General features: G+C 33.0%; 1 protein-coding gene across 1 annotated transcript in view; it reads right to left on the bottom strand.

Moving 5' to 3' along the window:
- Positions 1-21,388, bottom strand: part of LOC119662084 (neurotrimin) — a gene marked incomplete at its 5' end in the record, with an annotated part of 68,890 nt that extends 47,502 nt beyond the window's left edge. The window contains 1 exon segment of the mRNA XM_038071635.1: positions 21,181-21,388. Coding sequence (XP_037927563.1) covers positions 21,181-21,388 — 208 coding nt within the window.
- Between the last annotated feature and the right edge of the window lie 1,243 nt (positions 21,389-22,631).

The following is a 22,631-nucleotide window of genomic DNA, read 5'->3' as shown; positions in this document are numbered from 1 at the left end:
GAAATTAACATTTCTACGCCAAATCCATTGTATAAAGAAGAAATTCACATTTCTTCAAACCTTTTGTCAGGGGTGTCGAAATTAACATTTCTACGTCAAATCCATTGTATAGAGAAGAAATTCACATTTCTTCAAACCATATCACCGTACCAACGTCACCATCCACCGTATTCCACTGTTCCTATCAAATAAATTTATTGTAGGACTGAACCTTGAATCCGGCGAGTAAAACCCCGGCCAGGAAGGTTCGTTACAATTGGCGCCCGAGCAGGGACCGTGGGAACAGAACTGACCAACATCTTCAGTTGAGGATGGAAGACAAACCAACGGTGGTACCATCAGGAATCAAGGAAGTGACAGGACAAGCAGGCCGTAAAACAGCAGTCGCTTCGACAAGCACAAAACGACTTACATCAGGAGGCAAATCTTAGATTTACTTCGCTAAAAAGGAGGAACTGGTGAGTTACGCAGACGAATTCGGATTAGATCCAAGTGGTTCACTGGAGGAACTTCGGAAAAAACTTTCAACGTTCATGGACTCAGAGGCAGCTGAGAAAGATACCGCCAGGCTACAGGAACTCGCGAAACTACATATCAGAAGCTCATCACCGGGAGTCATTGAAAATAGACGTCCTTCGTTAACTAAGGGAGGGAGTTTAACCATGGCCGAATATCCAGTAATCATCAACCAAGTCAGAAAATGGGAATGCCACTACTCAGGGGAACACGAAGTACTACCATTTATAGAACGGATCGAGGAACTGGCAGATATGTACGGAATACATAGGGACTTATTACCGAAGCTAATGCCTGAAGTACTAAGAGACAAGGCACTGATCTGGTTCAGGAATAACAACAAGCGATGGACCGAGTGGCCATCATTCAAAGCAGATATTTTAGCATTCTTCTTGCCCCCCAGATACTTTGAACAATTAGAGGACAAAATACGAGCCCGCCTGCAACAACCCAGGGAACTGTTCAGAGATTATGTATTGGCACTGCAGAACATCATGCAATATTCAACATACAGTGAAGAGATAAAATTAGAGAGAATCTACCGGAACAGTCGTACCGAGTATCAATGGTACATCCGTAGGAAAGACTTCCAGTCATTATCCGAGCTGTTATCATTAGCTGGGGACCTGGAGGCACTTAGCCGCTACCGGCTAAGGAGATCAAAGCAAGAGTGATTGATGCATCTGAAGACAAGATCAAAGATGTCAGGACAGCTTGTCGTCGTTGCGGGCAACAAGGACACTTGAGGTGGAATTGTCGTTTTACAAGCATCTTATTTTGCTGGGAATGCGGGAAAAGAGGAAAACGTACAATTGATTGCTGCAGGAACCAGGGAAAACAAGATCAGGGTCCATCGACAGAACGGGGCGATGAGACCACAAGACAATACCCCGTCCCACCAGTAGGATGCATGAAGCTCAGTGAAACACGTCTGTCGGCCCAAGTAACTATTAATCACCAAGTCATAAAAGCCACGATCGATACAGGATCCTCGCGAAGTTTCATTAATTCGCAAACAGCAGCAAAACTTAAGGGGAAAATCTTGCTTAACTCGGAACCCACACAAGTACGTATGGCGGACGGCGGACAGCACTCCACCAAGCAACAAATGGCAACATCCATCACGCTTGGAACAAGAACCACAAAGTTAAGATTAATTCTACTACCAAACCTGATCGATGAGGTAATTTTGGGACTGGACTTTTTGGCTGCTATGGGAGCCTCATTAACTTGCGGAGGTCAAAATTTACAGTTTAGATATCACAAACACGGGATGACGTTAGCAAACACCATACAAGTATCAACATCAAAACAAAAAACAATGGAGTTAGAATTCAATGAATTTTTGAAAACAGAATTAGACAAGTTTTCACAGATTAAAGGACCCAGTAATATTACGGAACATCGCATCATCATGTGTCACGAGCAACCCATCAAACAACAATATTACCCACGCAACCCAGCGATGCAAGCAATCATCAATGCACATGTTAACGAGCTATTAAAGAACGATTACATCGAACCATCGAGAAGCGCGTACAGTGCTCCAATTGTGTTGGTACGAAAGAAAAACGGCAAGTGGAGATTCTGTATAGACTATCGCCAACTAAACACACAATCAATCCCCGATGCTTACCCTCTACCGCGCATTCACCACATTTTAGATAGGTTAAGGAATGCCAAATATATCAGCAATCTGGATCTTCGCGATGGATACTGGCAAATCCCAATGGAACAGAGTAGTAAACAATATACAGCCTTCACCGTGCCCGGTCGCGGACTATTTCAATGGAAAGTGATGCCTTTTGGCCTACATTCTGCGCCCGCCACTTTTCAACGGGCGTTAGATCGAGTAATAGGGGTGGATCTAGAACCTTACGCTTTTGCATATTTGGATAATATAATCGTCACGGGCAGCAGCTACGAGGAACACAAAGAAAACCTAAGTACGGTGTTAAGGCGACTTCGCGAAGCAAACCTAAGAATTAACAGTGATAAGTGCGAGTTCTTCAAGACATCAACGAAATACCTAGGACATGTAATAAGCGAACAAGGTATACACACTGATCTAGAAAAGGTTGAAGCGATACAAAAATTAAACCCACCGACAAGTCTAAAACAACTACGACAATACATCGGAGTCACTTCATGGTATAGGCGATTCGTGCCAGATTTCTCCAGAATAATACACCCGTTAACCACACTCTTAAAAAAGGGTAAACATTGGAAGTGGGGATCAGAACAACAAAATGCCTTCGACGAGCTCAAAAGGAAACTAACAGAAGCACCAGTTCTCGCTTGTCCAGATTTCAATCTCCCGTTTACTCTCCAGACAGACGCAAGTAACCATGGACTGGGAGCAGTATTAACACAATCCATCAACAACGTCGAACATGTAATTGCCTATGCAAGCCGGCATTTAAACCGAACCGAGGAAAAGTATTTAGCCACCGAAAAAGAATGCTTAGCAATAGTTTGGGCAATTCGCAAAATGCGACCATACCTCGAAGGATACCAATTTACAATTATCACCGATCACCTGGCACTCAAATGGTTAAACTCAATTAACAACCCAACCGGACGTATTGCCAGATGGGCATTAGAATTGCAACAATACCAATTCGAAGTTCAATATCGAAAAGGTAAATTAAATGTCATCGCGGATGCATTGTCCAGACAACCGGTTGAAAATATTGCACGAATAATTCCAGAGTCCAGTCGAAGTAATTGTAAGTGGTTCACAAGGAAATTCGAGGAAGTACAGACAAATCCAGACAGGTTTCCAGATTTCACAATAGCCAATGGCCAACTCTATCGCAGTATCCTTAACTTCACTAATGATGAAAACACGACATCATGGAAGTTATGCGTACCAGCATCGTTACGCCCACAAATATTTAAAGAAAATCATGACAGCCCCACAGCAGGACACCTCGGCATACGGAAGACAATACAGCGTATAACTAGCAGATACTACTGGCCTGGTATGCTCAGAGACATTGGGCAATATGTAAAGAACTGCCGCATCTGCGCACAATACAAAGCCAGTCAATTAAATCCGGCAGGCGAAATGCTCACCCAAATACCCGAGGAACCATGGGCAACTGTTTGTGCAGACTTTGTCGGGCCGCTGCCAAGATCGAGCAAGGGGAATACGATGTTACTTGTTTTTTTTGACCGCTTCAGTAAATGGGTGGAACTGATTCCACTACGAAAGGCCAGTACCGAAGCCACCATCGTCGCATTCCGAGAAAAAATCATCGCAAATTTTGGGGTACCTAAGGTGTTGATCACAGATAATGGGCCACAATTCCGTAACAAATCGTTCGAAAGATACATACAAGAAATTGGAGTCAGACATCAGAAAACGGCACCATACTCACCGCAAGAAAATCCCACGGAGCGAGCAAACAAGACAATAAAAACCATGATCGCTCAATATGCCAATAATCGGCATAGAACATGGGACCACTTTATACCTGAAGTTAAGCTTGCAATCAATTCAGCGGTATCTGAAACTACGGGTTATAGCCCCATCTATTTAGTTCAAGGTAGAGAAGCCAGACTACCAGGCGCAACCTTTGACAAATATACACCAGGATGCGGAACAGTCACCAAGAACCAAGATCAAAAACAATCACAACTACAACAGGTGTTTTCGGCGGTCAGGGCAAACATCGTAGAAGCCTCCGGAACGCAAGCAAAGTATTACAATTTACGAAGGAGACCGTGGCGACCAGACATAGGCCAACTAGTGTGGATCAAAGAGCACCCAGTCTCAAAAGCAACCCAGGAGTTTACCGCGAAACTAGCTCCACGCTACGGCGGTCCATATAGAATAACCACCTTGGTATCGCCAGTCATAGTAAAGGCCACACATGTAACCACTCACCAGACACGCACCGCACACGTCAAAGACTTAAAACCTGCCAATTCTATGAACTAGAGTAATAAACAAAGTAAAATCCAAGAAAACGAACAAGGAATCGTTCTACGAGGTAATCAGAGTCGGCAACTCGATGGAAAAACCGGGGAAGTGTAACATAAAATTTACACTAACTAAATTTTACTACACAAATAATACCAAACAACACAAATATAATAAAAACAAAATAAACAACAAGAAAACAAACAACAATAGAAAGAAATTTGTAAACAACGAACCGTTGAAATCACAAGAACAAAGATACTGCTTGCTTCGCACATCACAAGTATAAAAGGCGAAGCAAACGCAGTAGACGGGCATTCAGCAAGACAGCGAGCTAAGAACAGGTCGCTCTATATTACATGTGCTGAAACACCAAGAATCGAAATTTACATCTCGATTTCTATTTTGTTTTATTTTTTTTATTTTTAATAGAAATACACATTTCTATTAAAAATCATAATTAATAACGAAATTAACATTTCGTTAATAGTAATAGAAATATAAATTTCTATTACTCTATTGTTCATAACGAAATCAAATTTTCGTTAGTAAATTACGCGGTAAGGTGATAATACCACATGAGTATTAGCACCCATACCAAATCCATTGTATGAAGAAGAAATTCACATTTCTTCAAACCTTTTGTCAGGGGCGTCGAAATTAACATTTCTACGCCAAAATCCATTGTATAGAGAAGAAATTCCCATTTCTTCAAACCTTTTGTCAGGGGCGCTGAAATTAACATTTCTACGCCAAATCCATTGTATGAAGAAGAAATTCACATTTCTTCAAACCTTTTGTCAGGGGCGTCGAAATTAACATTTCTACGCCAAAATCCATTGTATAGAGAAGAAAGTCACATTTCTTCAAACCTTTTGTCAGGGGCGCTGAAATTAACATTTCTACGCCAAATCCATTGTATAAAGAAGAAATTCACATTTCTTCAAACCTTTTGTCAGGGGCGTCGAAATTAACATTTCTACGTCAAATCCATTGTATAGAGAAGAAATTCACATTTCTTCAAACCATATCACCGTACCAACGTCACCATCCACCGTATTCCACTGTTCCTATCAAATAAATTTATTGAAGGACTGAACCTTGAATCCGGCGAGTAAAACCCCGGCCAGAAAGGTTCGTTACAAGATATATACATATAGCATAATACAAATTTATTTGCGATGAAGTAAAAAGTACTTTAAAACTTGTTCATTCGTTATATCTAGATTATTTGTATTGTATTATTTATAAAGTGCAAATAAAAGACAAAAGTAATAAACAATCGTTTTAAAAATAAAATTTAAGAACTGCAAGTAGTAATTGGTTTTTGTTTTTTTGAATTTCGAACCACGTAATTTTTTTGTGTCATTCATTCTTGAAGAATACTTAATCGATACTTTTCCAACATAATCACTTTCCCCATCAACTAGCACTTTGCTGACAATTTGTTTTTAAAATACTTATATGTATCACTGCAGCGATAGTTACTTTGAGATATTTCTCACTGCGATATGACTTTTAAATACTCCTTCCACAGTTTTCCTGAAATTGTAAATACTGTTACAGAAATAGTGGTGAAATATTTCTTGCATTTATGGAATTCGGGATACTAGTATTGGAATTACCAGGATAACATCGTTAACCTTTCACGAGTTTTTATTTACAATAAAGCAAATTTTTTAGCGAACGCTTTAATTTTAATAACTTTTAACTAAAAATTGATATATTGCTCTATAATAAATATATCGACGAATACTGCTCAGACGCATCAAAATTCAGCGGTTTCGCTAGCTTAGTCATGTCGTGCGAATAGAAGAAAATGCTCCGGCTAGAAAGATGTTTGATTCGGTACCTGGACCAGGTAGCAGGACCAGGTGACCAACGATTTGGGGACGCTCGGTACTAACAACTGGCGGCAGCGAGCAGCTAATCGGGCTTGCTGGCGGAGGCTACTCGGCCTGAGCCTCGGTACTGCTCAGGCCTCATCCACGAAATTTTTCTACTTAGCACCAGTCCATTTTCTAATTCGAGCTGCAGGATCACATTTTTGTCTGAGGTAATTTGTCCCAACGTTAAACTTTTCCCGTTTAATATGCACCAAGTCTTTATGCTTCATTTTGCTTCACTAATACTTATTAACTGAAACGCATACAGTCACGCCAGCAACAATTTAATGCAGTGACCAATGCTGTTATTTATAGCTCGTGGCACTTGAACGCCAAACAAAGCAACGGCGGAAATGTGAAACTGTAGTGCCGACGTAGAGGTAAAATGTCACAGCAAGTAGAAAAAAAAACAATCACAGCAGCAACAAAGAACAAACGGAACAAAAACTGTCAAAAAAAAAAAATCATAGCGAGGCGAAAGCAAACGGAGGTGGAAGAAGTGCAAAAAATGACCGCAATTAAGTGGTTAAGTATCGTAAACCAAAATTGCGATGATGACAACACTGGCTCATATGTGGCTTTTTTGTGGCCACGATTATTATTTAATGGCGAATAAAGTAGAAATGTATAGAAACGTTAAAAATAAATTAATTATGACCAGTAAGAGAGCAAGAGGACAAGAGGACAACAAAACACATTTGGGAAACGGGGACTTGTTATTTACTCGCGGGCATACAAATGCGAACGAATTCAAATTTTATGGCATTTAGTGCAGGTGCGGACTTCTTTAATTATCGCTCGAATTCAGTAACTAATTCCAGCACTTCTGCATTCCGTTCCCACTTCTTTTTGACGACTGTCTCACTAAATTTGTGTCTGCAATTGTAACTGACTAAATGTAGGAAGCAGGCATGTTGCGCCAGATGTTGCACCAGCGATCCAATGTCTGTCTTGTGCTTTTTTCCACCAAATATCAGATTTGTAAACAATGCTCGACTTTTTCATTTCTGATTTTCACTCCTCATTTTTAGCATGCAAGATTTATTTTCGTTTTCGATTCATGCCGAATTTAGAATCGTAACTAAATTTATTAAAATTAGGTTTGCATGCATGTTAACGCGGCATATACATATACATATACATATACATATATGCATATGGACATGTAAGAACATTTCACACACATGCACATATAAAATTTTTGATTTTCGAAGTTGTGCAGAATGATGACGCCGCTACAAAATGTAGCACACTTATTGCACTTAGTCACGAAAATCGTCAACGCAATTTTTGTAGTGCTTATTCCGCCGCAAAGTATGAGCAGCACATCAGGACTCACAAGAACTGAAGAACTTGCATTCAGGATATAAGTAGTTAAAGGTTTGCAAAAACGAAAACGACTGAAAAAATAATACAAAAATTCAACAAAACTCAGCGAATAGGTAAAAACTAAAACCCGTTGTTATGGATTGCAACAGTGGTAAAAACTCAAATTTCATCGGACTTAATATTAAATGGAAACACACATTCCATTTAGAATGCAATTACTTTAAACATCGTTAACCTTTAAAGAGCATCTATCTACGCACAACCTTCCTCCCATTGGAGCGCCAGTGAAATTGTTAGTGTTATGTTCTTTAGGATATACAGTCAAACTTCCATAACTCGAACTTCTATTACTCAAATTTTCTATAAGTCGAACTAAAACGAGTGCAACAGGGTTTTAGAGAGCAAATTACACACAATACTGCTTCCATAACTCGAATTTCTATATAACTCAAATAAAAAAATTGTCACGTGCCAATAGGAATATGCCAAAGTGTATTCTATATGTCGAATTTTTGTTTTAAGTATTAATCCATTTAGTGTTAGGGGAAGCCCCTTTTTCGAAATCAAGTGTTTATTTTTTTTTCTTATATTGCTTCTTTGTCCAAATGCCAGTCGCTGGCTGGAAATTTGTATATCAAGCTTTCCTACAGATGACGATATTATTGAGTATTATAGAGCTCTGAATTAGTGCATCCAATTCTAAGCAGAACGGAAAGTAATGATGAGGTGGTTTGGTGGCTGAAATTCATTAAATATTGGAAATTAGCCTTCCAATAATCAAGTAGAAGACTCATTCAAAATTCGAATTTCTTATTTACAAAGGAATGATATTCCAACTGATGATCACTATAACGCTTCGAATAAATTGGAACCTTTTTTAACGGAAAATAAGAAAATAAATTAAAATCCCAAACCCTAATTTCTGAATGTTTCCTTCATTATAACTTTTGTGCTGTACTTGATTTCAATAAAATAAATAAATATCTTAAAATATAATTTTAGTTTTTTTCAAAAGTAAAAAAAATTAAAAGAATTCTCTAACCCGAAGTCTCCATAAGTCGAACCTTTTATTTGCAAAATGGTACTTCGAATTATGGAAATTTGACTGCAATTAGTATAGTGTACAAAGCATAGGCGTATACAGGTAGGGGAGGGGCGCACTCCCCTCCCCTAATATGTAAAACTAGTTTTTTTAAACTCTTACTAATTTACTAACATATATTTGACAAACACATATTACTTAAATAACAGTTTTTCGACTTTATGATTGCATGAAGTATATATTATAACATATCATATCAGCACACCAGCGATCCTCCCTAATTTCGGCTCTGGGTACGCCCATGGATTAAAGCGTTACTATAATATCAACCTGTAGATGGAGTTTAGGGGGACGAAAAGCTACGTTGTTTTACACAATAGTAAAAACTTGAGTGGCCATATAAGTTTAGTAGTAGATGAACATCAACATACATCAAGTGGTATTTCGGATGAAATTCAAATAGAAACTCTTAGCTCTCAGTGTTGCTTTAGAACAAACTCGCAATCGCTTGAATATTTCTAAAGTACTATAATAATCACCTATCGAAGTTAAGAATTCAATCCAACTCGACTGCATATACTGTAGAGAAGAGAGAGAAACTGCATACCATGTGCTTAGGGAGTGCCCGGCACTGCTGCAACAAACAACCTAATCTGACTAAAGGGTAAAATAGATCTTTTAGATCGCAGTGTACGATCCCTTCTTTTCAGTAATAATCAATAATAATTTTAATCACGGTGAATTCAATATCAGCAATCATAACTTGTAACGAATATATACTTCCAGAAATTTAGCTAATATAATTTTTAAAGTCACATCAGACGTGTGTAAATAAAAGGAGCAGAATATTAAATTTTCGTGACAAATTATTTCGTTGAAAATGCATTTCTCTATACACTGGGAAAATAAAACAAAGTAAGCTTTTAACATAAATGCACACCTAATTATAAAACTTGAATTCATTACTTTACTTCATCTTGCAATCAAAACGGTGGAGTGAAAAATACGAAAATAGTTCTGTCACCACCAGATTGCATCAGTGATCGTCATTAGTCAGATTCCTGAGTTACGTTTCGAATTGATTAAAACATTCCCTTTGTTCACCCGATCTGAACTCAAATATTGTTTTTGTGTCCGAAGCCGAAAGTTTAGTTCAGATGGTGAAAAATTCCCCACATTTGAAACTCTTTTTGATTTGTGCCATGGTACTTGGATTGTTAAATACTTATTGACGCTGCATAGCCACAGTCCCAAGTACTACCGCAGCTCCACATATTAAGCGGGTAATTTTAATGCAAAATCGACAACTCTGCGGTTCAGTGGTCGGTTAACATGTTTTAAGCGCGCAGTGATTTGCTCGCCTCCTTTGGTGTTGGCGTTAGCGATGGTCGTAGCTATGGCGATGACTAGGGCAGCGGCAATTGCAATTGTGATGGTGTTGTCGACAACGCTGATGGGTGCATATACGAGGCAACATTGCGTTGTGGTTGTTTTGGACTTTGCAAGGTAAAAATGTACAATGAAAAAAGTGAATGCACCAAACGTTTCGTTAGGACCATGCGGTGGCGTACTCATGGGTTCAGTGATTTTGAAGTGATTCGTTTTTGGTCAGCTTAGCAGCAAAAAATGCCATTGAAATCAGTAAAAAAACTGCTAAGAGCTAACAAAAAAATCATGTTTTTATGTACAATTTTTGCTGTGATAATAGTTTTGATTATATAAAAACAATGAACAAAAACAAACAAAAGTGTATATTTTTATTTTTGATGAATAAAATTTTCCGCGGAAATGGTTTTTTGCAGCAAATGAACTTCAAAAGTCGTTTTTACAGTTGAGCTGATGGCTTTACTGGGGCCAAATTTTTAACAATGATTAATCCACCATTAAGCTGAGTGTAGTTTTCTCTCTGCTGGGCCTGTTAGCCTTTATATGCTGTAGCTATTAAGTTAATTTTTTTCATTTGTTTTATGATTATTTTGTGGCTTTCATTGCTTGCTTTTTTGTAATGTAATTGTATGAGTTAAGCCTTCCGGTAAAGGGGTTGGTTGTTTTCTATATAAAACTGTGGTACGACGACATCTGAACATCAATTTTTAATTGATGAAGACGAGTGTGAATTCAGAGAAAGCTGGAAGGCAAGCACAATCTAAATAAAGTCAAATTTGGAAAAACATCAGGCTGAAAAGTGCTTATTAAATTTAAATCTACAATACCAAATGATGTCAATTGAAGCCAAAGATAATTATTATACTTGGAGAATTATACTATAGGTGTTATAAGTAAAATCTTTAACAAAAAAATTGCACGTTCTAACTAAACAAAAGTACATAACCATTTTTTTTGTATCCCAAATAATAGCAAAATCTATATTATAGATATTCGAGCAAACGTAAAAGACCATTCTTGTTCTGCGGTTAGAAACAAACTCAATTTATTATATTTATTGATACACATTATAGTGTTCTTAAATCTGCCTTTATTTCTAGACTAAGAGAGAGATAAAGTGGGAGAGATTATAGACATACATATCTCCTCCACATTTTTCATTAAAAACAACATAAAAATTTTCAACATCATTTCTCCTGTAATTCATATATTTTCTGTATTTAATTTAATTGTACATAATTGTAAAAATGATTAATTTTTAATTTAGTTAATTTACCTTAAAATTTCATTTTAATTTTCTTTTTGGTTTTCTTTATCCGATTAATTTAATTAACTAAATTTAAATTTCAAATAATTAAATAATCACATTCCCTTCATTTGTTGTTTGCTGGTCTTCCTTTATTAAGGCTACTTGCAAATCCTAAATTCAATGGATCATTCCCAGTGTTCACATATTGCTCTGTGGCATACTTGTTAGCAAAAGGTTCTGCTGTATCAACATCAGTATTTGAACTCAAGAATTAATAGTTGCAGATTTTTCTTTATATTGTTTCATTTGGTTGATATCCGCAATTTTGGATGTCAGATATCTAATTCGACTAGTTTCTTAACCACTTTCATATGAATCCATTTACTGTAGTTATTTGCAATATTTTTGTATAATATCGTTTCACTGATCTTAAAGTTTATGAGTTTAGTGATGCTCAGATTTTTATTTCTGCACTTGTTCAATGCTTTATCTTCTTCACAGTTTTGAAACTTACCAATTTATCATATATCATTGTACATTTGATTCGGATGTCATGGTGGTGATTTTAAATACTCGATATTATTTTTTTTGCAAAATTCAATAAACCATTTTCCGTCACAATATTCTTCGAAAGTCCAAAAATTGAGAAAATAGAACTTAACATTTCAAAATTCTTGTGATCTTTCAGATTATTTGGCTTACAAATATGCTGCAGTCAAGTCTATTTTGACTTGACAGCGATGTTTTGATCCCTCAACACTTTAATATTTCTCACAAGCGGTTCCATTTTTAAATGTTAAAATAACTTTTTTATAATTCGAAATAAGGCAAACACAAGCTCAAGCGCCGGAATCAGTTTCCACATTCCGTTTGTTTTGTTCTACTTTTATTGCCCTTTCTAGAAGTTCCAATTTTTGTTTCGTAAATTGCACAAATAATTTTAGTTGTAATTAAACGTCAGTTTTGACAGAAGTGACTATTATATATAATAGATACTAACATATCTGGTGAAGAGGTTTCGAAAAGATGTGAACTACAATAACTAAATAGTATCCTTCAATTACGATACTGTTAGCTCCGATATTCCCCATTGCTTCCACAACCCGTTCGTCTCTTTATATGCATCTAGTTGTCCCCATATAATCGCCTTCAAATTTTTAAAATATCTTCCGTCGCTGGCCTAACTGGACATATCTCATCCTTTCACTACATCACAAGCCACTATTCAATGTAAATTCCACAACTCCATTTCCTCCATTGTCTTACCGACGCTTTTTTAAGGAAATGATTTGCAGTTTTATGGAGCAGTTGATCCGTTTGCCTAAGTATAGAATGAATGGTTTGCATAATATGGATTGTTGTTATGCAAGTATAGATAGGGAGGCGGACGTTGATATATGTGCATGTAGACTTTTTTATTAACAATATGAGTATGATTTAATTTGTATGTGGCTCAATGTGTAAAAATCCGGGTTTGATATGTAAGGAACGATAAAATGTAATAAAAGCGGATGTTGATAATACAGTGGAAGCCGCTTTTGAACTATTGTTTGAAGTGCGAATAAAAAGGGAGAAATGAGCAAAGTAGAAAATTGTTGAGATTGAACACCGTATGAACTTATTGGATTGTGACGAGAATATAAAAATGACGAAATTGTTGTTTAATAAGGAAATCTAACAATTTATTTAAAGGGTGATGATGGATTGTTAGATGAGAATGACAAATCTGTGGGTGTCAAATTATACTGGTATAGGAATACTCTATTTGTTGATAGTCTATTTGTTGTCAGAGGTAACACAATTTTTTATTCAAGCCTTATCTTTGAAAAATATAGGAATAATTGAAAGTCAATTGATGCATATAATATGCGACTATCAACGGAGAATATGTGATGCTAATAGGAGTTGTTATAAATATGTAGTTTTTGTAAATATAATTTATGATTTAGTTTATTTTTTGAAAAAAGATGATATAATTGAAATTAATGATAATAAAGTTTAGACTTTTTTAAAAATATGATGTAAATAGCAAAAAAAATTCCAAATTGTTATTCTTTTATGTTATATTCATTCGTTATTAAAGTAAATAAATAACATAACATAGTATTTAAAATTTTTTCTATTATAAAAAATAAAACTAATAAAAAATAGTAATAAAAAAAATATATTTATCAAAAAATGATGTAAAAAAAACCACAAACCAAATTGTTTTCTTTTATATTATGTGTACAATTACCTGATTATATAGTCGTTGTAAATAAAAAAAAATAAAAAGCAGAATTTGAAATTTTTTTATTATTGTTTTTATTAATATGTATACATATATGTGTATTTATTAATTTATTAGCACAATTGTATTCGTTTTGATGTTCGGTTAGGAGGAGGAGAAAGAGGGCGAAGTCTTTTATCAATAAAGATATTGTAGCCTCCTCTTTGTTTATGACAATCATTATCGTCATCATCATCATCATCAGTATTTGATCTATCCATGTTTGGATAAAGTGTCTTATCAATGTCAATATTGTAGATTATTTGCGTATAATTATCATTAACGTTATCGTCATCACTACTATTTGTTTCCATCATTTACGGTTTGAATTGTTCTTCAAAATTTCAAAGTTTCTCCATTCAAATATTTGTTTTCCTGATTAGCTTAATCTCGTCTTCTCCATCTCGTCATATTCAGATATGTTAAAATAGTTGAAGTTTTCTACAGTCTTATATTAATATATTCCTTTTTAAAGTCTTTTTGTTTTTGAATTAGTATTGTTTTTATCGAACCTTTGGCAAACGTTTTCTTTGATTGTTTTTTTCGAAACCACTTAATTTATAGTTGAAACTAACAATATTGAAATTATATGCATTAATAATATCTACTTACATTCGTTGTAGATAATTGTATGAAACTCGTACTTCGCTTTAGATAAATAATTTTTATATGCAATATATTATATGTATATGTACCTTCTGCTCAAAAAGTAATTGGATTTTGTAAATAAAACACAAATTTAAATTTTATTCCAAATTTATTTCATCTCCTTCAAAATATGCTCCTTCTGAAGCAATACACATATGCCAACGCTTAACCCAATCTTCCATACACTTTTCGTAGGCCCATGCAAGTATGGGTTTTAGTTCCTTCAGTGAATTCTCTTTTACCGATTCATTCGACTCAAAACGCTTATCACGGCGCCAGATCTGTCGAATATGGTGCCTTAGTGAAGACAGTGGTGCCGTGTTTGGTCAAAAAATCGCGTACAACAAGAATTTTCCATAGGAAAAATCGTTAAATGCACTTGAGGTATTGAGGTAGTCTCACATTAACAGCTGCTGTAAACAAACTAATTGACAGATGGCGCTCAAAAAATTTTTGAAAAAGGTCTATTACTTAAGGAATAGTTAACAAACAACAAAATGCGGATACTTTGAGCAGAAAATATATATGTATGTATATATATATATATATTTTATATACATAATGTATATAATTATATATATATTTTTTCTTGATAATGTATCATTTTTTTTAGAACATTTACATAAATTTGGTACATTTTCAATAATGTTTACAATAGTTCGCTTCATTATTTAAATTTATATTATCTGTATATAATGCATCTAGTTTTAGACAATTAAGATCATCTACATTTATGAATATAAAAATATTTTCACCAATCAATTTTTGTGTCCATTTCATTTTTTCCAATTCTTTAACGTACATAGTTAAGTTGTCCTTATCATTAGGTTTCTCTTTCAGATATTTTTTCACAGTTTTAAGTTTCGTGTCACCGTCCGTCCACATCAATCCATAATAGTGAGTACACTACCAATTGACTGATTTTCTATCCTTTGCTAGAATATTCATATGGTGGCCGTATTGAAAACATTTCACTCTTCGAGATACTCAATTGTTTCATTATAAATTTATTTTTACATTAAAATCCTGAACAGCTGTAATTATTTCTTTATACTGTCCTCTCTTCATGTTAAGTGTTTAACAAACTATGACAAGTTTTTGAAAATTGTTCAACTTTTATATTGTGTTTTTGTTAGATAAGTAACATGCTTAGAATATTCCATACTATTTTATTGTGTGAACTGCATCCGTTGTAGATAAGGAACATGCTTAAGAAATTTCACAGTATTTTAATTATATGAACCACATCCGCTGTTTTAGATTAATAATTTACATAAAGCCTTTGTTTAGTAATATTTAATTACACGACTCACATCCGTTGTAGATATATAATTTGTATAAAGACATCCGTTGCAGATAAATAATTTGCATAGAGTATTTTTTATAAAATATAATTATACGAACTACATTGGTTGTAGATAAGTAACGTGGTTAGACTATATTAGAATATTTAATTATTCGAACCAATTCGTTGGTGTTTGGATGAATACTTTACTATATATTATACAAACGATATCCGATGTTTTAGATAATTAAGATGCGGGCCGTACAAACATTAGCCACGGGCCGCATGTGGTCCGCATGCCGTGCTTTCGACAGCCCAGATTTAGATGATAAAAGATTTAAATAAAAAAATAAAAGAAAAGAACAATAATTTCTTTTTTTTAATTTTTTATTAAAACATATTTTTGATATAAAAATTTTACACATAAATGACAACAATTATAGGTATTAAATTTTTGTTTTTTTTTTATAGTTATGTACAATAGGTATTTAACAATCTAAAGTGGTAGCTGCATGTTTCCAAAACTATTACAATAATCTTCATAATAATATTTCTTATAGTACGCTACCCAATATGATCTAGGACCATTTTTATTATCTAAATTAACAATACCACATTCTTGAATAAATGGTTTCTTTGGTAAATTACTACGCATATAAACACCTCTTTCAGTTGTTTCAGTTGATTACAGTATTTAACCAAATCAATATCTATTAATGATCGATTGGGTAGGTTATTTAAAAGTTTTTTATAGTGCTAGTCTAGCACTATAATAAAGTCTATATCCTTTTTTGTATAGTTTAAGTTATAAGCCTTTACCCATAGCAATTGATTCCATATATCGATTGTGACGAGTTTCCTCCGCTAATTGTTCTTTTCCATTTTTTATATTAACATATTTATGAGTTCACCAAAACCTGGTCCAACTGTTGCCAAACCGCCAAAAGCAGATAATGCTGTTTAAATTGAAATCAACGGACGAAATTCACCAATTCTTAGTAATGGAATAACCCTTGGTATAACAATTTTAAATTTATTTCTCTTAAAACTTGATTGTACGGCTTTTCGAACAATTTTCACTACATTATTTATATTTTCAGGTTTTCCTTTTTTCAAGATTTTTAAGTTTTTTTTTTTTCTTACAGTTGAAAATAATTTTTTTCCATTTGCTTTTTTTGTGTATGTCTTCTTCCTCTTTTTATGTTTATTGCTTTTTTATTCTTTCTTCCTAGTCCAAATTTTACTTTTGATTTCATTGCGTTTGCAACGAGCCAAGCATATGGACGTTCTTTTAAGTCTCTATTTTTAGATAATCCTCGTTCCCAATCCTTTTCAGCTAAAATTTGATCAGCTTAATGTCTCTTATTTATATCTTTTGATTTTAGATATGCAATATCGTGCTCTCCGCAAGCTTCATCCAATGGATTTATTCCTGTAACTGCTTTTAATATACGTATGCCTGGCCCATAAACTGATAGCCTGATAAATGTAATTCAACAGGTAATGTTTTTGGTAAGTTGTTAACAAAACCACTTTTACTTCCAATTTAAAATTGCAGATAGTACACGTTCACCAAATTTAATACGTGCACTAATCGTGAGACCGTCCAACTGCGGTAAGACTAATGAAATGTTTAGTTTAATAGAAAGTCCCAATGGTCTTAGTTTTAAAAATATATATATTTATTCGAAATCTTTATATCAACCGAAATATTGTTATCTAAACGAATTAATTGATCCAATAAAAGAGATAAACTTAAACACGTTCTCAGAAAATGAAAAAGTATTAAGTCCAGGAAAAGCAAAACCTCATCCATAATAATACTCGATGATGTAATATGTGATAAACAAAATGATATAAGAGATTATATTTGTATGCATTTTATTTATGTCAAGCATATACGAAAAAACCAAAACATTTAATACGTGATAATGCAAATATGATAGTTATATTCAAACAAGATGTAATCAATCTTAGACATATATATAATGATCATATTATTGGAGATATGTCATTCAAACAATTTCTAAAGAATGGTGGTGCAGCGAATGTGGTTTTATGGTTGTAAGCAAAGAAGATTCTTTGATAAATTCTATCAACTATGAAATCAGATCATTAGCAGATAGATAATAGTTCAATAGCTGATGTAAACCAGGGCCCTGTTGCACCAACACTTTTCACTTTTCACTTTGGAAAACTTATGAGTGACTTTTTTTTGCAAAGTGAAAGTGAAAAGCGTTGCACCAAAGACTTGACATAATTTACTTTGCACTTTGCAAATAAAAATTTTACTGCAAAGTCTTTGCATAAAATGCAAAGCAAAGCGTTGCACCAAAAAATTAGATCACTTTCATTTTGTATTGGTTTTTGAAAGCATTTCGATTCTGTATGTATACTTGTTTTTTGTTTGTTTGATATTTTGATGCTATGAGTACATGATTTATGCATATTATGTACTTATGAGTTTAATTTTTGTTTAAAAAAAAAGTTTTTAAAATAATATTTTATTTTAATAATTTATATTATTACAATTTGTAATATTTGTATAATTTTAGTACAATTATATGTTATATATTAATACAAAACACAAAATTTTTGTATATGATTTCTTTTATTTTAATCATAGATAAAGAAGTTGTGTATATCCATAGAGACAATTTTTATGCTTTTAATTTTTTTTGCAGTTTGAAAAGTTATAAAAAAAGAATTTAAATGTAAAGAGTATGAGTATGAGTTGTTTCAACAACAATTATATTGAAAAACAAAGTTAAAAAATATAATAAGTTGCTTTTATATAAAAATTTAGTTGAAAATCTGTCATTAACCAATTTATGCAAAATTACCTTATAACTAACTTAACTAATTTTATTAATTTTAGTGGACTGTATTATTTTTAATTACATTTCAAACAAGGTTCAAAAAGCGACGGAAGTCCAGGCACTTGTGATTTTTTCTTCTATTGTCTTTAGAAATATATTTTTATTATCATAATTAGATACGGATAATTAGATATTTAAAAATGTTACAATGTTAGCTATTATAGGATATTTTTTACCCATGTTTTTTCTTAGTTCATAATTCGGAGATTTTGAACGATAACAGACTAGTAATAATAATAAACTGCTCATTATAATAAATAAGTGTTCATGCTTAAACAATAATTCACGTAAAATATTTATATTAAATGTATTATAAATTTTTTTTAGAAACTGAACTCTTTAATTCACAATTTAAAAGTATTGTCCGGTAATATATTCCTTTAATTATTGCAACTAAATTTATTTCAAAAACAGCAATAATATTTGCTTAAACTAATTTTCTATTTCTATTTTTTTAAAACTATTTTTATTTATTTATTAATGATTTCTTTCATTTTACGCATTGAAAGAAATCACTTTGCAAAATTTGCAAAGTGAATTAATCATTTGCAATTTTTTTGTAAAGTTTTGCAGTTTACTTTTGTAAAGCGCAAAGTAAAAAGTGTTGGTGCAACAGAAAGTGCAAAGAAACCAGTTTTTTGTCAAATATTTCACTTTTCTTTTCATACTTTACTTTTCATTGAAAAGTACATTGGTGCAACGCTTTGCATTTTTTGAGTATTTTCAAAACTTTGCATAACTCAATTCTCAAATTAATGCTTTATGTTCTCAATGAGAGAAAAATGCTCAAAAACTCATAAAAATTTGCAAAGTGAAAAGTGAAAAGTGTTGGTGCAACAGGGCCCAGATCATTAACAGATTAATAACAGTTCAATAGCTGATATAACTATAACTATAACTTCAGAAAATAAGCAATTCTCCTTAGTTTTGATCGAAGTGGGTGGAGTTTTTCCATTCTATAAAAAATATTCTCTGTTATCTGGTTTGAACAGATATGTTTTTACCATTGCGTGTGCCTTTTCAGAATTCATGATATTTTTAACAGAAGAAAATTACATGTATTTATATTTCTATGTTTTTGGTCTGGACAAACTAAATCCTATAATCTTATATTATATCTTATATTAAACATTTACTTTTTTATTGAAGGTCATCTTAATTGGCTGGTAGATGTTTGGAAAATTGTTTTGACCAGAGCCGTTTTTTTCTCAGATAAAAGTCTATCCCAGGGCATACAGTTTTGAAGTGTTAATTTTTGTGGCGTTATGGTTTCATGGAATAAACACCAAAAGTCTTAGGGAAGCAAAGAAAAATGTTGAAAACAAAATGTTAAAGTAATTATTTTTATCTTAAACTATTTTTTGTTATAGGTACATCGAAATTTATTGAATAAGTAAATATAAAAAAAATATTTTTATACTTGCGAAGTTTTTAATAGTAACTGTCATAGGTTTCATGTCTTGTAGAGTCAAGATTTTTTAGACTTGGTTTTGTTTTGTGAAGGGGTGTGTTGTTTCAAATTGTCCATGTGAACTAAAAAACTTCTTATAACAGCTCTGGATCTGACAGAACATAATAGCTCAATAATTCTTAGAGGAGAGTAATACGAGACAACACCTGTAATGCTCACAAGTTCCTAAGGCTCTACAGATCTGAACTGCTTAACTTTTAAATGAATATGTTGTTCTGCACTCATACATTTTTAAAATGTATCTTAGACCAAGAATCTCACACTAAGAAATATTTCTAATTTATGTTATTTATTTTTTTTTTTGTGTGCTGGCTGTATTGTGTTGGACTTGAACACTTCAGTCTTGAGTTGTATAAAGCAGCGTTAAGTAAATGATAGGAATGTGTGGTATCCGAACAATATATTTTTAAGACTCTTTATTCGGAATTGATGCCTCAATGAGATTTTGAATCAGTTTTTTGACAGCTAATCTACATGCGGCCCGCGGCTAGTGTTTGTGGAGCCAGCGACATGTTTTCAATCTACTGTAATTACACAAATTTTCTATTTGTGTCTTTTTAACCAAATAAATGAGTTTATAACAAATAAATGAGTTTAAATTTATAAATAAATAAAACTTAATTTAATATTATAATCATATTTTTATTTTTATCAAAAAGAACTATAAATGTATGTTTTAGTATCTGCGGCCCTCTAGTCTGTACAGTAATTATTATTGGCTCGCGATTGCATCTGGTCTGGACAGCCCTGCTTTACAGTATCATTGGCAGTCACAAAGAACTGAATTGATTTGTAAGTTGCAGATTTGATGTCACTATATATGAGACGGAACTATTTTTTATACAATACATTACAGACCGTACAGAGTTCATTGAAGTACAAGCTATGAAAACAATGTAATTCAAACAATTATTTTGTATGCTGGTCATCTTAAATATAGCCTTTGTTTATATATTGGTATGGCCACACAAATTATTTATATTATATTATAGTAATTAAGTATTATATTTGTTTATTTATTATTATTTGTTAGCTTTAAAGACCTTTAATTAGCACTTATGGCCCTAGACGAAGACTTTAAATACAATTGTGACTATACCTTATTGAATAAAGGCATTAGTATATTACTTAATTGTTCATAAATGAATTGTTCAAATTTTTATTAGACTTACTTATGCCATTAAAATCAAAACCAATAGAAAAAACAGAAGTAAATTAATTTAATAAGCTAAACATATGTTGCTCAAGGGCTATTAAAAGCCTGTCGACACATCGCATAGCACATAACTTACCCACCACATCCAAGTACCCCATTTGACTTTTCATTGGATCTGTATTTATTTGACACATGTACCAGCCCTTATCGGTCTCTTTAATATCCTTGATTTTCATTGTCCAAGTTTTATGTTCTGAATTAGTGATGCCAATGCGCTGATTTTTAGTTATGACATGATTTTGTATCGTAAGAATTGTTTGTGTATCTACACGCAACCACGCCACCTGCAATTTGACAAACATGCAACATTTTATAAAATGTTTATAATGCTATTCTTACAACAAATATAATTCTCAAAAGCAATAAAAATCAATACTGGATGACACCAGAAAGGAAATATGACTTTCAAGTGTATATAGATGTGCATATAACCTGCTACTCGTACGTAACTGGGCATTTAGACTGTGATTTGTTTAAATAAGATTGCTATTATATTATCACTACTATGATCTTAATGTCATGTGTCTAAAATATGATATGTGTACAATTTTGCCATATCGGCTTTTGTTGTTCCATAAATTCTTCACTTTTTGCAATGTATATATTCAAATTATGAGCTGCTTAATTAGAGAAGCACATAAAAAAGAAAGCAACAACACAAGATAGATGAACCATTTACAAAAAATATAATTTGCGACAATAACAATGTTGTCATGTGTACTAAAGTGCAGATAAAGCGAAATAGTAACCCAGTTAGCGACAGTTCAGCGATGATGCATCGATACTTTAGAATCCGCTACCATACCAAATAAAAGTACTTTTTGCATTGCATGTCATAGGAAAACCATCGATGCTTTATTAATAGCTAGGAATATTTAAAAGCATCATTGCAGTGATGCTTTTTTGGATAAAAGAAGGTGTGAAACATCAATATAAACGAGTGATGAAGTTAATATAATTTTATATGGGAATCGTTATCGCTGCCACAAAGCATTCAAAAGTATCAGCAAGGAATCAAAAAATTAAAAAAAAAATCGTTTATATCGTTTGTGAAGAAAATATGTACATATATTTCTTTTGAAATGATAATTAAATTAATATTATATATTATATAAAAAAGAACTAGACAGAATTTATATATAAAAAATGCACACAAAATTTTTACAGTTGGTGATTGAAAAAAATGTCGACTTTGTCATCATCAGCGAACAGTACAAGAAAATACAGAATGGAATCTGGATCAAACAGGAAAAGAACAGAATATTGATGGACGGAAAAAATTGCACAACTCAGAAGAGTGTATCATCAAAAGAGACGATAATTGACTAGAAATAAAAGAAGAAGTATATCCATTACAGAAGTCGAAGACTACAGAGTGGCAAAAATGACTTTGAAGACAATTGTATTGAAATAAAAAAAAATAGAAAATGGGAAGAGCCCATTGGGATTGGGCTCCATAATATAATAATAATATAATATAATATAATATAATATAATATAATATAATATAATATAATATAATATAAT

Source organism: Teleopsis dalmanni, chromosome X, assembly GCF_002237135.1.
Source record: "Teleopsis dalmanni isolate 2A chromosome X, ASM223713v2, whole genome shotgun sequence".
Classification (NCBI taxonomy): Eukaryota; Metazoa; Arthropoda; class Insecta; order Diptera; family Diopsidae; genus Teleopsis; species Teleopsis dalmanni.
This window is presented reverse-complemented; position numbering and strand designations above follow the sequence as displayed.